The sequence below is a fragment of the Urocampus carinirostris genome, chromosome 5 (genome assembly GCF_059441175.1).
Source record: "Urocampus carinirostris isolate Australia breed hairy pipefish chromosome 5, RoL_Ucar_1.0, whole genome shotgun sequence".
Classification (NCBI taxonomy): Eukaryota; Metazoa; Chordata; class Actinopteri; order Syngnathiformes; family Syngnathidae; genus Urocampus; species Urocampus carinirostris.
Window position 1 is genome coordinate 6,465,881 of NC_142353.1, and position 16,139 is coordinate 6,482,019.

The 16,139-nt window shown below is 37.5% G+C and overlaps 1 protein-coding gene across 3 annotated transcripts in view; it reads left to right on the forward strand.

Moving 5' to 3' along the window:
• Positions 1-16,139, forward strand: part of ncor2 (nuclear receptor corepressor 2) — a 112,239-nt gene that overhangs the window by 46,368 nt on the left and 49,732 nt on the right. For all 3 annotated transcript variants that reach the window (XM_088335480.1, XM_088335481.1, XM_088335482.1), the window contains exons 4-11: positions 702-879; positions 4,578-4,760; positions 8,191-8,304; positions 11,953-12,009; positions 13,156-13,208; positions 14,587-14,653; positions 15,734-15,906; positions 16,007-16,100. In XM_088335480.1, the coding sequence (XP_088191606.1) occupies positions 702-879; positions 4,578-4,760; positions 8,191-8,304; positions 11,953-12,009; positions 13,156-13,208; positions 14,587-14,653; positions 15,734-15,906; positions 16,007-16,100 (919 nt within the window). The remainder of the gene's footprint in view (positions 1-701; positions 880-4,577; positions 4,761-8,190; positions 8,305-11,952; positions 12,010-13,155; positions 13,209-14,586; positions 14,654-15,733; positions 15,907-16,006; positions 16,101-16,139) is intronic.

A 16,139-nucleotide genomic window follows, 5' to 3' on the forward strand; every position in this document is an offset into this window, starting at 1 on the left:
AAAAGTCTTGAATTTAACTTTCAAGCAGTAGGAAACGTACAAAAGCCTCACTGTCCGTTTTTGAGTTCAACATGGAACAACCATTAAATTTGAGGCTATTATTATTTGTTCCCTAACTTTGCTGCCTACTCCATCAAAAATAAGTTAACAGACGCAGATAGGGAGGATCTATAAGCAAACCCAATTGAATTACCAAAACATTCATCTTTTCCTACCCCCATACTTTTGTGGCGACTTCAAGTAGAGAGCTATTCTATCTATACATACACTCAAGCTTTCATCTTTAGTGGTTTTGCACATAAATTTACAGTGCATTTTCTCCAAGTGAAATCAGGTTATTTAATTTCAAATAGAATGTTGTAACTTGTAAAATGTTGTCTACATTTGAATGCTGTTTGGCAATTAGATTTTTTTTGCAGTTAATTTGGTGATAATTTCCATGATAAACAATTTTACGTAGTGCATCCAGATGTGTTTATCTTTTCTATTCCTTTCATATGTTCTGCATATAGTTACTGTCAATAAATAAAACCCGTGTATCAGATTTTTCTTTCATTTTTAATACATTTTTGTATTCTTGTAGCCTTTAGATTGTAAAATTAACATAAATGTAAAAAATGAGCAAATATTGATATATGTGTTTTACACATGACAGCAACGATATGTTCTATTTACTTTTAATGAGTTTGTTATTGTTGCAGAGGACAAGACCAGCATATTCGCTATGAGCACATATATTTATCGGAGCCAAGCAGCCATTCAGAGATGGACTTCGGAGAGATCAAACGTCCTCGTTTGGAAATGGGACCAGACTCTTTGATTAGACCTTCATCTCATAGGCTACAGTTGCCTCTTGGAGGACCTGAGGATCTTGCTAAGGTAAGCAGCTTAGGACACTTTCAAAATCATGACTCAAATTATTACATTAGGCAAGGGCATATTCAGTGAGCGTCATATTCTTCTCTGTATGTACGTGCCTGGCTGGCCTTGCATGTTTTATTTAATTATGTATGTATTCTCCCGTCAACACTTCAGACACATTTACCATATATAAGCAGTGAGTGAACAACGATGCAGCAAATAAATGTGCATTACTGACAGCTAAAGCTGTTAGGGATCATACCCCCCCAACATTATCATTAAACGGTGTAGAAAACAATGAGCACCCCAAATATGTGTAAAGCACCTCGGATGATCAAATTTCACCTTTATACTCCAGCTTTGCTTATAATTCTTTTTGCCATTTTATTATGAAATAAAGTTACTTAATCCGTCTCCTGTGTTTTTGACTAAGTACATGTTGTCAATTAAAGCAGTGTGTGCCAGTTTTATTAATATGTGGATTAGTAATGCCTATTTTCTGTGTGCTGCAGAAAGGGTATTACTCATTTGAATCATTATACCATTGTGATTAAGGTAGTGCAGTTGTTGACATAAGGGGGATGCTAGATCTCTACCGACTATGGTCTCTACAGTATGTACACAAAATTTTCGATGGCAATCACTCTGCAGTTATACTGTGAGTAAGCATTAGTTTACAATTCTTACCTACACTTAAAAATTTTGGCAGTGCCTGCACTAAATTCTCAGGCAATCTTTTAACAATGAAATGCTATAATAGCTAACAATCTTGCCCTATGTGAAAAAGTAATTCCCCCTATTGTAAACCACGAGCTAACTGACTAACGACCATTTTGGGAAAAACGATTTCCACCACCTGTGTTGAATCAAGAAGTCATTTAAATTGAATCTCTCAGACAAAGTGCTTCAACATCTTAAGAACACGATTGAGATGCCACAATCCAAAGAAATTCCAGAAGAAATTAGAAAGAAAGTGATTGAAATCTATCAGTCCGTAAAAGGCCACAAAGCCATTTCTAAGGCGGTAATGCCCTTGCAAACCAATGTCAGAGCCATTATGCGCAAATAGGGAAAACTGGGAAGAGTGGCAAACCTCTCAGGAGTTGTCGACAAACTAAGATCACTCCAAGAGTGCAACAACGGCTCATCCAGGAGGTTACAAAATAACCTCAGAAAACATCCGAGGAACTGCAGGCCTCGCTGGCCTCAGTTTAGGTCAGTGTTCGTGAGTCACTCACTTTAAGACAATGGACAAAAATGTCATTCATTGGAGAGTTACCAGGCGAAGACCACTGCTGTCACAAAATAACACAACTAGTCGTCTCACATTTACCAAAAAGCATCTTGATTATCCTCAAGACTTTTGGGGGACATTCTGTGGACTGATGAGTTAAAAGTTAACTTTGTGGAAGGTGTGCAGCCTGTTACATCAGGCATCAATAATGGCCATTTGTAAAAATAATATGATACCAGCTGTAAAGTATGGTGGTGGGAGTGAAATGGTCTGGGGCTGCTTTGCTGACTCAGGACCAGGACAACTTGCTGTGTTAGACGGAATAAGGAATCCTGTTTTTTTTACCAGAAAATCCTACAGGGTAACATCTGGCCATCATTTCGTGCCCTTAAACTCAAGCAGTTTTGGATCACTGGGCAGGAGAATGATCCGAAACACACCTGTGACCCCTCGCCCCCTCCAAAAAAAAAAGAAGGTTCGGGAGAGACTAAGTCAAAGTCCGGATTTATGTCCAATTGAGATATTGTGGTGTGACCTTGAATGAGAGGTTTATGCTAGATTTGAAATAATATGGCAGATTTGAAACGAGTTTGCAAGGAAGGGTGGGCTAAAAACCCTCCAATGTTGTGAGATACTCATCAATTATGGTAAATGTTTGATTTCTGTTATAGGTGGCTCTATTACGTTTAGGGGGCAATTACTCTTTCGCATAGGGCCAGATAGGTTTTAATTTTTTTGTGCCTTGATAAATGGAATCAACATTTCGAAACAGCATTCCGTATTTCCTTGGGTTGTCTCTCTGTGATATTAAAATTGGTTTTATAATCTGAAAGCTTTGTGAGTGATAAATATGGAAAAACACAGAAATCAGAAAGGGGGCAAATACTTTTATGTAATGTATGTCATATGTTATTTGCAACCTCAATTACACAATTTAATTTTAAACACATGAGAGAAGATTGCTCTAAATGCAGAACTTGACCGTATGCACCACTCGCCAGTAAGGTTTACCGGACTAATTCAAACTGCATTTCTACTCCGTGCTATGATTTCAAAGGCCAGTTACCAGTGAAACATATTGTCAGAGCTAATCTATGACTGTTTGAAAAATATTCTCACAATTATATTTGTGTCTTGGTTAACACTGGTAAATGGACTGAGATTGTATGGCCTTTTTTAGGTTAGCCTATTTCAGGGGTGGCGAACACGCGGCTCTAGAGCCGCATGCGGCTCTTGGCCAATAAGAATGCGGCTCTTTGCCTCATTATATTGTCTATATACTGTGGCTCTTTGCCTCGTTTCATGTTTAGTTTTTTTTTCCCTATTAAAACACACTTGAATCCATCAGATTCAATAACAAATAAAATATAATATTTTGAAACCAATTTGGTTTTTATGTTGCTCCAAACACATACCTGACTGCCAATGTGTAGGTTACGTCTAATGCCGGTCAGTGCTTGGTGTGGCTCTTTGACTCTCACAGTTAAAAATTTCGGCTCTTTGTGTCAAACTTGTTCGCCACCCCTGGCCTATTTTATTCTTCATTTGGATCCATCTTGCACTAAACCAAAAATATTTTTATTTTAATTAAGAATATGACACATAGAAACTTAATCTTTACCTGAACCCGTTCAGTCTGAGGAAGGATTTTAACAGACTTTTTAAAGACTTTGCCTCTTGTTATCCTTATGAGAAGCAAACCATATTTTCAAATTGAATTAGTTTACATATTCTATATATGCAGCAGTCCTGATAGACTTGTTTCTGAAGTGGTACCTTTTGCTGCAAAACATTATATTCAAATCAATTTATTTTATTGGCTTTTCTTATTGTTGATTGTTGTTTAACACCCTTCAACCAAATAAATGCTGTAGTACTGTATAACTTGTATGCTGTAGCGGATTCTGAGGCTCAAAGAGATGAGAAACAATAATTAACTAATTAATTCATACTTGACCTAAAAACTAAAAGGCTGAATGTGAAACAACTTATCAGAACATCCCATGTGCGCTTTTTGAAAACTGCTAATTGTGTGTATCTGTTCATGAATTACAGATATCAGCAACTATGGTAAAAGTGTTTTCTATAACACCTAAAAGTTTTCTGTAATTACTCTGAATGCAAAATAAGGTGTAAAGTCATTATATAAGTGCTGTCAAATAGAGTCAATGATTGAAGTGCATTCAATGATGACGGATGGACTAGAGAGAAAAGTGCACTGTAAACAAGTTTGAAAAACAAAAGTCGGGCTTGTGAGATGGCAAATGTAATCACCTAAATAACATTGTATAGCTTTGGTATTTTTAATCCATTTGTTGTGTTTATGACACATTTGCCAACTTAAAAAATTAGATTTGGGGTTTCTAATACAAAAACATACAAGTGCCATGAACATGGAAATAAATTAAATAACAAAAACATAATTTTCCATGTTTTTCTTCTGTATACGTTTGAATGTTTAAAACCCTATTCCTCTTTACAGGATCGTTCAAATACCATGGGGAAACTTGAACCAATCTCGCCAGCAAGCCCCGTACACATGGACCCTGATTTGGACCTGGTGCCAGCCCGTTTTTCCAAGGAAGAACTGATCCAGAACATGGACCGTGTCGACAGGGAAATCACGATGGTAGAACAACAAATCCTCAAGCTTCGCAAAAAACAGGTTGAAGTATTTATTGTTTTATAACTATGAGGAGTGTATTAGCTTGATGTCTCGCATATTCTTATTTTAGTCACCTATAACCTAGTGAAGCCAGACTTGATTTGAATTTCACTTTCTAAAATAATTGTGTGAACCCTATCTTGGAATATTGACTGGCTTGTATTTAGATTTTTTTTTCAATAAATTGTACTTTTGAACAGAGTTATTTGTTTATTCAAGCTTTGTTGCTGGTTTATGTAGAGTAGATTAGGCCAAGATCCCATGCAGTACTCCGGGCATCTCTATTCCTTTTTGTATCTGTCTTCAATTTTTATTTTGGAGAAAGTAGGTTAAAAATACATACAGCTATAAATAATGTTTCCCCAGTGGAGGAGTTGGTTTATGGCAGAGGTTTTGGGTACTGCGAAAGCACTCACATCCCTTTCCACTCTGTCTTCCTTTTGGCTTATTGCCATGTTTAGTAGAGAAACAGAATGGTCGGCCTTAGGCATGCCAACATATTAGTGCTTTGAATCCTTTTTTACACCCTGAGAAAAGAACAGATTGTGTCATTTTTCTCATTTGCCAAGCTTGAGTAGCAGCTTGTGCCCCTTCCTTCAGTCCCCCTGTGTTTTCTTCAGTTATTTGCTGGCGTAACCTTAGGAAATACATGTAAATTTGTAAGATTCACCATCCTTTTGCCCCCAAATTATTTTGACAGGTAATGCAGTGTACTGCAAACCAGTAAAACATATAAAAACAACAATACAGTCATATTCATGGTGCAGAAATCCTGATACATGAAAGAGTGAACTACGTATAAGCATTAAATCATTGAGAAAATAGACAACATATATATTTTTGAGAGAGAAAAAAGGCCTGGCAAATCACCAGTCTGCAAAATGACACATTCTTATATGTAGGGAAATTACATTCAAACTTGTAACATTTAACATTTTGTTATTTCAACTCTGGTAGCTGACCTCTTTTCTTCAGCAATAACCTTTTTTTCCAGCACATTTTCTTTCACAAACTATGATGATGCAATATTAGGCTTTACGTAGACCTATTCATCCTCAAAATATGGGACAACAAGGCACTTTTATTTTTAAACATTTACAGCACTGTATGTTTTTATTGTTCATCACCACTCAGGAGCAACATTGACCCACGTTGCTTGCTCAAGGTTATTCCGTTTAGTTATACACTGTGATGATGTAAAATTTAGAGTGGCTTATTTGAGTACAAGTTCGGCACACCACGCTAGCTGTTTTTGCTGTCTCACCATGGTATACATTTATAAATACAATAGAAAAACAGCTTTTTAAGGGTTTTTGGAGGAGAGGAGATAGAGTTTAAGTATGACTACCATATTTTATTAATAAGGCACTAGAGTTCAATGCTGACTGGGATATTAGGTTAGTTAACTCTTTATTGACCAAGTATTATACAGGCCTCCTGTTTTTGTTGTTTTTGTTACTTTGTCCACGAAAGAGTCAGAAATTATGTTATGAGTGATTACTTTTGGTCCTTTTTTCCAGAACCACCGGAACTTTAAGTATCTGGCAATAGCTACCATAACTACGTGTTTAGACAATGTAATAACAGTTTAACATGAAAAACAAAACAAAGAACGTACTTGGATTTTCCAGTATTATAATTATGTATAGGCTGGAACTGAAAATGAACACATTGTAAGATAACATAAACTGGAAAAATGTACTGTTATAAATGTATACAAAGATTTTTTGAGTCTTGTTCTCTCAGTGTCCATTTATTTTACTGGATCTCTGGCACTGACTCTGGCCCTAATACCTCTCCAGTTCAGGGAAAATGGTGTTCAACAGTTTCCATCCTAAAAGATAGGCATGTATTAGTCTTGAAGGAAGGTAACTAACAGAAAGGTAAGTACTTTGAAATAATAACGATGTGAATATACAAAAAAAAAAAATCAGCAGATGAAAACTAAAAATGTATAATAGAATAGAAACCGATACATGACCCACCAATTCATTGCCCCTTTCACAATCAAAACTAATAATGTTTAAAGGATTCAAACATATTTTTTAAATTTGTTACAGATAACAAAAATGATTTACAAGATTAATAGTTGAGAAGAATCTGTGTGTGTTCCTTCATCTATGATCCAGCCTTCCACTACCGAAAGAAATAATGCCTTTGAGGAAGTTGCTGCTACCTTGTGGTTGTTTTGGAGAGCTACTTTGATATGATTTCGTTGAAATCATGGGGCCTATCCAAAGCCCGTCTCTTCTTCTTCCAGGAACGGTTTGAATTGTTTTTTTTATACCAGCGGTTGTAGAGATTCGTTAATTTAAATAACACTTTTCAAACGGGGGCGCCGGCGCCTCCATGGTAGTTAAAGGGTTAGTATCCCCCCTCAACTGATCCACCTCACCCACAACTTCCTCAGGCAGTAAAGGTGGACTCTTTCACATGCCACTAACTATCAACACCAGGGATTCCACAGGGATGCATGCTGAGCCCCTTCCTGTACACTTTCTACACCTAACACCGCTGCATTATTTACCCCACCACAACATGTCTAAAATACTTAGACGACACAGCCATTCTTGTACTCCTCTCAAACAGTCAATCCATCTTGGACTACCATAACACAATCGAACATTTCATTGAATCATGCACAGCCGCACACCTCGAAAACAATGTCAGTATAACAAAAGAAATGTGGCTCAACACCCCATCATCATAAACACACAAACAGTTGAAACAGTGGACACCATCTAATACTGGACGACAAACTCACCTTTGATCAGCATACAACGGACATTTAAAGAAAAAAAGAAGAACAAAAGACTCAGTCATCTGTAAACTCGAAAGACTATATTTTGCACCTCACCTAATGTTACTACTGCACCAAAGCATTGTTCAACCCATCACCCTGTATTGCTCCACATGTTTTTTACTATGCTCTCTGTCACAAACTGGTCCAAACATCCTCTTGTATCACTTCCACAGCAGCTAAAATCATCGGCCTACCCACACCCAACCACTCAGACTTAAGTAACAGGTTCATCACCTGACTGGCAAACGCAATAGTCCATGATATCACTCACCCACTGCACCAATACTTCATCCTGTCAGGGCGCAGATTCAGCACAATGAGGGCCCGCCTGCCTTGGGGAAAAGCCTGATCCCCTCTGCCACAACCCTTCTAAACAACAGGCTTCGCTGACCCTTCATATCTGTCTGCTTTCAGTGTCCCACTGTCATGTACTATTGTCATTTTACTCTTTTTTAAGGGGACCGATCAAGTAGATCTAAACTGTACAGTACTATTTTAGCTAGAGAGCTCGAATGAAGAGTGATGTTAGAGACTGAATTTTGTTCCTCCTCCAAATACCACAGGTTTTATGTTTTTGTATTTGCAGGGTTAGGGTCTAACACATATTGTTATGCTTGTATGTTACAGCAACAGCTGGAAGAAGAGGCGGCCAAACCTCACGAGCCTGAACGACCCATTTCCCCCCCACCCAGCGAGGCCAAACACCGCAGTTTGGTGCAGATCATCTATGATGAGAACAGGGTCAGTAGAATAAGCACCCAACCTTTTTTTAAGACAAAAACTGAGAGCGTAGCCTGAATTATTGATGTATATCTGTTTGCATTCTTGTGCGCTGCATTTATGTTAATGCTGATAATAACAGTTCCGTCCAATATATAAAGGACACAGTCGCAACTCCAGTTTTGTCAAGGTGATACACCAACAGACACCGTTAAGGCTGGACGTCTCTAAGGAATCCTTTATATCGAATGTCATTACATAATCTAAGTTCACTGTTGAGACACTTTATGATAAAGAAACATAGAACAAACACCCAAATATGCCAGCTGAGCACAAAGAGCAATTTGATTGGGTGAGCGGTAGGGGTGGCCGGATCTCTGCACACAAAGCAAGCTCCCCTCTCTTTCTCACATGGGCCCACTCACCGCACTAAATGGAAATACATCCCTAAACTTTCCGTTTACAGTTTTTGGTGACATTTATACAAAGAACTTGCACTTTGTTTTGCAACCGTTATTCAGGAAAAAAATTAAGGTCAAAATTAGCCTCAATGATTTCCAATAACTGTGAGAGGGAGATAAGTTCAAAGAGATATATTTGTTAATATGATATACAGGTTCTGGCATCATTATTATTTCATGAAATTTATCAAATCATTAAATCCAGAGGTTAGATCATCCATCCATCCATCCATTATCTGCACCGCTTATCCTCAGTAGGGTACGGGTGTGCTGGAGCCCATCCCAGCTCTCTTCAGGCAGTGGGCAGGGGACACCCTGAACTGGTTGTCAGCCAGTCGCAGGGCACACAGAGACAGACAACTCACTCGCTCATTCACACCTAGGGACAATTCGAACCGGCCAATTAACCTGGACTGCATGTTTTTGGAATGTCGGAGGAAACCGGAGTACCCGGAGAAAACCCACTCAAGCATGGGGAGAACATGCAAACTCCACACAGGAAGGTTCGATCTCCTGACCTCAGAACTGTGCCGCACATGCGCTAACCACTGTGCCGCGGTGCTGCCCAGGTTAGATAATATGATAAAAAATATAGAATTAAATACAAATACAAAATTAAATTATGGAGTGCGGGCTTTCCGGTTTTGCTGAATTTTGTCTTAAAATGTATGGTATGGTGCTCTCTCAAAAAAAAAAATCAAAATATTTTGCTGTTATGTCTGTCTGGGTCAAAAAGGTTTCCGATACCTGCTATAGAAGGTCAAAATCGAATACAGGTAACAATGGACTTAACATACTCACCTTATGCCCGCCCGTACTTATGATCACGACCAGCAGATGCAAAATTCATTATCTGGTAATGCAGCACGTTAGAAACATGGCAATGTGTATGATAATATTGGCACCCGGCCAGCTCAGCAATCTACTACTACACTCGGTACAATAACTCGGTCCTAAACATATTTTCTGTATGTTATTGTCGAAATCTTAACAATACTTGTATCGATAGAGAAATCTAATCCATTTACAATTTTTATCGACACGCTGCTAGAAGCTTTTCATTGCAATGCACTGCTGCTGCCAGCATTCGACCTGTTGTAATTGACCGCATAAATGTTTTGATTTGATCAGATATGGACCTTTTAAAAAACATCACTGAAAGAGGCAGGGGTACTTCAATGTGTGTATGACAAATTATTTTCAATGCGCTCAGTCCACCTAGAGGCTGCCTCCTTGTTTGTCTTTTGCATTTTGCAGTAGATAGAAGCAGGTTTTATTATGCTTACAATTTTAAATATAGCCACCTACAGTGTCTAATAATATTATGAAATATGTGGACAGGAACAGTAGTGTTTGTTATGTTACAGCTGTCTAACTTTAGGTTTGGACTCTGGGCTTCTACAGCAAAACTAAGCATTTGTATCATCATTTATGTATTTTGACATTTTTATTATCCTTGAGTGGAGGAAGAAGCGACCGTTTATGATGCATAAGCAGGACCATTTGTTCATATGTGTCTAAATTGGAATAAAAAAGTAATTAGCCTAATGGCTCTTGTGTTAACATTATGTAATTATAACATCAGAACCAAGAAATCCCTGAAGTGGTTTTGGTCAATACTCCTAAGAGCATATTGAATCGCATTGCCCAATCCCTTTTTCATATCCACTTCAAGTAGTGGCTCAGTATTTTTTAAACAAAAGCCTACACATAAATCTCAACACTGATCTAAAAGGTTTATGTAAAACATTGTGTTCATTCACTTATACATTTAGTAAACTTTCTGGATAAGCCAATGTGAAAACTCCCCAGGCAATCATGACCTCTGAAACCTTTATGTATTTACAGGGTTCAATTGCTCCGAATAAAATCACTGCTCTTCAGTGAAAATGACGATAGATTGCTTAATACTTATCTGAGATAATAGAGGGTGTAACAATATTTCTGTATTCTGACCTCTGAAACACCTTTAACTTCCTTCCCCCTTCTAAGACCCATTCTGGCTTATTGTCCTTTTCTGGCCTACTGTTCCTCCACTGTCATTTCACATATAAATGAGCCACTGTGCTGCAGTTAGTTACATTTGTGGTTCGCTTGCAGGAACTTGGGAAATTTGGAAAGGACTCATGTTGCTTCGTAAATAGGGTGTCAAAAGAAAAGGTTACTGGTCACATGTTGTGGCATGTCTCTGCTTTTACCTACTTTACTTAACTTTCAGTTAAAAGTATTGCCCATTACATTGCCAGGTTCACAGATCCCTTAACCACCTGGGCCGTAGGGGCATGATTTCCTTTGGTCTGTTTTGGGCATGTACAGCCTGGCGGGGCCCATCCCTCTCCAAGTGTTTCTTTTCCGGGTAGGGGTTTTCTCCCCCACATGAAACAGAGGGTACTGGGTTCCATGGTTAGCAGTAGAAGGAGTACTCGGACAAAGCACAATTACCATCTGGTCGCTGTTTTTTTGGGTGTGAAATGTCATCCCACTCTTCAGAGATGAGATCAATCTTCACATCGCATAGAAGGTAGTTGCAAGTGTGTGTGTGATACCATATATTACCAATACCAAATCCCAAATCACTGGGGAATAACTCTAAAATTAGGTGTAGGCCTGTTTTCTTTATATTCACATTGTATAATACTGATACCAGATTTTAAATTACTGAGGAAGGATTGCTTTTGTCCCCCAAATTTTGAGACACAATGTTTTCTTCACATTCACCTGCTGCTTATACGTTAATTCCCTCCCATTTTCCCTTCCCCCTAATGCAGGATAAAAATGTTGTATGGCTTTTACAAACTGTATAAATTAGTCTAATGTTCATGAATTTCCCATTATGGTGTTATTCATTAGTCAAACTTGAACAACCTGTCACCGTTTAAAGCAAGTCTACCTGTTGCCTTTTCATTATTCTTCGGTTACTCAGTAGGTCTTGTGCCAATTTGTTACTGCTCTGTCAAGGAATTTTTAGTTTTTTTCCCCTTCCCTGTTAGAGTAGTGATGCGCTAATGCAAGAAACAGTGGCCCAGTTCGGGCTAAAAGCTCTAATAATAGTCAATGCATCCATCTCTCCACCGTTGCATCAAGTCAACCAACCAACCTCCAGTGGGGTATAAGTGTTCAAGTGAGCGTGCTCACTGTGTTGTCATGGTGATGAGTGAGGTGCGGGCAGCCGGCTAATCTTGTACTTCTTGTCGTGCTCTCTTCCCAGAAAAAGGCAGAAGAGGCACACAGGATACTGGAGGGACTTGGACCGCGGGTAGAACTGGTAAGTTACTTTTGATCTTTACTGTTTCTGTGTTATTTTTCTGCACTTAGACAAAAATAAAATAAAATGACAACTTCCAGTCATGCTCTGAGCAAAACAGCTTTGTAAGGCGACACGACAAGCTTTGTGAAGCAAGAAAAATCAGCATCACCCAACAGTTCCGTCTATTGACATACAGTTTATCAAAAATTGAACCGTTAGTTTTTTTTAAAAACTATTCTAAAGGCTTTGGCGCAGCTCTTGAGTGAGTATCAAGCCTATTAGAATGGATCCAGTATGATAAAACACCACTAGATGGCAGGAGTAGCTTTGATCAGATCTTTGCTAACACTATTAGTGACTTATTTTGCTTCTGTATCCACCGTATGACAGTTTGGCAGTTTGGCGGCGGCCCATATAATAATAATAATAATAATAATAATTTCCTTTGTATTGTCATTCTATGTAACAATGTACATAGAACGAAATGTCGATACACCTGACCCGTTGTAGCGAGTCGATGCAGCCGCAGCCAACAGAGGGCGCCGCCATTTTACCAATTAGGTATGACTTATATGCCATGTACTCTCAGTGTGATGAAGAAAAGCAAAGATTTAAGTGCATAGGGTTTAACGTTTTAAAGCTTTATTCTTTAAAAAAAAAAAAAAAGATGACCAAGTCCCTTTGTCATTGCTGGGGCATGTCGACTTGAATCATGTGATACCTTCACTGGTAACATAGGGAGCTGAAAAGTTCTTGCAAAGTAAATGCGTCGTTCATGCATATATTCAGGGTTCTTGCAATGTAATGTTATTTTGCAAGCAAAGTGCGTTTGTGTTTATAGAAATCATGGTTTAGATATTGGAGGTATCACAAATGAAATAATTAATAAAAACAAACTAAAAAACACCATTGTAAAAGTTCTGCTTGAAATGCATCCTTTCACAAAACGCCTTTTTTTGATCAGGGTTAGGGTTAGTTAGTTTTTTTGGAAACTAGTATTTAAGAAACCTTTGTCTCTTGCAATTCAGAGAATTGCGTGTTTGTAAATTATTTTGTCGCACATGCAGCAAATCAATGACAAGCTAACAGATTGTAACTGATGTAATCTTTTTCTGTGATGGTGTTGAAATGAACATACTGTGAAATCGTAGTATTTTCTTTCAGCCACTGTATAATCAGCCCTCGGATACAAAGCAGTACCATGAGAACATCAAAATGTGAGTCAACACTTTTATTGGTTTGTGAAAATTGTGAGTACAGTATTTGACCCTTTCACAATATTCTGAACGCTAATGATGGATAAAAAGCTTGTCATGGTTATCAACTCAAGGAGGTTGGGGGATGGAGGGGGTGATCTCCATTTTTTGTTTGCCACTTTTAAAGATTGACACCACTTCTGAGCATGTTTTATTGTTAGTGAAACAAAATACTTTTACCGGTGTTACAATATTATACCCATTAAATTTAAATTTACTGAAGCACTCAAAGTAACCTAAAATGCAATGCCTTTTTTTCAACATGGCTGATTTTGAAATTATGCCCATTCTAATTTAGGAGTGTAATCAAAATGTTCATGGGCATTTGATTACCGTTCACCCCCCCCCCCCCACCCCGCTCATCACATTTTTATTTGTTTTCAGCCTCTTCAAGCTAATTTTCTTGTGCATGTTTAAGTTTCAAATGCTTGTATCCTTTTAAAATTGCCATTCAACCAAGCGCTTCTCCAGTTGGATTCAATATTTAATATTACATGGTGATAGTTGGCCGGTCAGATGAAAATATTTTGTGGGCTGCATGTTGACTGTAAGCCACAGACCAGTTCAATAAAGTATTGTGCACAGATTGCAGCTATAATTTGTTGTACATTTGAGTCTGTTAGTATTTTTTTGCATGCATGCTAGAACTGCATACTGCATGTGTCAGAGCAATTATCAAAATAATTGACAATATTTTGTGTCCATCTCATGGCATAAATAACTATTTGGGATCTGTTTCATTTTGATGCTGCAATGATTTGCTTGTATGCTTGTATGTGATTTGCTTGTGGTTTTCAGTATTTATGTATGCAGGGGCCAGATACTTTTGGTATCGTACAAGTTTTACATTTTACATTTTAAATTTATTTTGCAGTGTCTAATTTATAAGTCATTTTGCAGTTCTAATATTAATCTTGCTCCAGTATTAACTGACTTTATAAGTCTGCTTTCCTTGCCTGTATCGCTGCAGCTCAGTTGAATTGACGAATGCAGAATACAATTACATTAATCAGCAGTGAGTGTGACCTTACAACTGACAGAATAAGTGTCAGGAATAAAACTCAGTCTTGCAGCAAAGAAAGAGACAAACTGAGTCGCTGCCTAAAGAGATTAGGCCCTGACCTTTGTTTGAAGAACTGCAACACACATTTTATTTCTTTGCACCCGATGCTGCCATGTCCATCCAACAGTAATTACAAAGAAAGTTTTTTTTCCCCTACATTTACATTTGTATGTTTAAAAAAACAAACTTATGTGTAAAATCATACTCTATTTTTAATTTTATTTTTTTCCAAAAGTAATTTACTAATTCCAGCTAATTTTCCCTCAACATTCTTAGAAACCAGGCGATGAGGAAAAAACTCATCTTGTATTTCAAGAGAAGAAACCATGCTCGAAAACAATGGGTAAGCGTAAAGCACTCAGTATTTTAGACTTAATGGTTTAGATGTAGAAAATATACGGATCGTCTTATAATAGGTCAGCAGTTCCTTTAAAGTGAGTGGCCATATTAGACGTCGTACCATAGGGGAGACAGACTCGTGCTTTTTTCCGTCTCCGTGCACTTACAGTGTTTTACTTAATAATTATATTAAAAAGAAACAGATTCAAGCAGATTGTGTGTGTGTCTTTTTTGAGTAAAAATAGTCTATTTAGAATCTTTTTTTTAAGTATATATATGTGTCTTTATAATTGTTATTTTCTGTAATTACATATTTAAAATAAGTCAAATATATTAATGAAGACAAAATTAAAAACAAAGTCAACTTTTCGAGAGTAAAGTGGTTTTAAAAATATCTTAATTTACTGTTGTTTGGTCATCAATATGTAGTTTTCTAAGTAATGTCTTCATCTGCAAATGACCACTGAAATGAAATGTTAATACTGTATGCAAGCCCAAACGTTGACAGATACCGTTACAGTAATCTTTATTCATACAATGAAAGTGTAGTGTGATAAATTATATATTATTATTTTTTTTTTTAGAAAGCTTTTTGCCATAGTACATTAAGATACTCAATTGTGACTGAGTACCACGTTGAATATGAAAGCTCGGTAATTGCAATGACTGTTAACTCTTATTTGTCGAATCCATTTGGATCATAAAACGATGCGACATATAGTATGTTTGAAATAGTTCACAAGAGCTTTAACATTACCAAAAATATCACAGTATTAACATTCCCATAATATTGTCTGAGGGTTTTTTTTAAACTTTAAATGCTACATCATTAAAATGATAGAATAATTTCCATTTGCGTATATTCAGTACTCTCCTGTGCTTATTTGTTCAATTGCAATGAGTCAGGTTTTGGCCTTCTTTGAGATTAATGGTCTTTCAAAGACTTAAATAGCATATTGTGCCTACAATATGCAAACTGAGAAAGTCAGGGATTATCATTTTTTTTATCCAATATGTTTTGTATGATTATTTATCATGCATTTATCAGTTTTAAAGAGTACTAAGGGCCTGTGTAACAATACAGGAGCAGAAATTCTGCCAACGTTATGACCAACTTATGGAGGCCTGGGAGAAGAAAGTAGAGCGCATTGAAAACAACCCACGGCGCAGAGCCAAGGAAAGCAAGGTTCGGGAATACTATGAGAAACAGTTTCCAGAGATTCGTAAGCAGAGAGAGATGCAGGAACGAATTCAGAGGTGAGTCACACATTTTGAAATGCAGAGACGACAAAGTTATATGTATGTTTATTACAGTAAACTCAAACAGTGGGATATGTTTTTAATTTATTTTTTGCAGCCGTGTTGGGCAGCGAGGTGGTGGATTGAGCTCTTCTGCAGCTCGCAGTGAACATGAGGTCTCAGAGATCATTGACGGTATATCAGAGCATGAGGTAAAGCTTTATTGTCCCATGATTTGTACTTTTTCACAC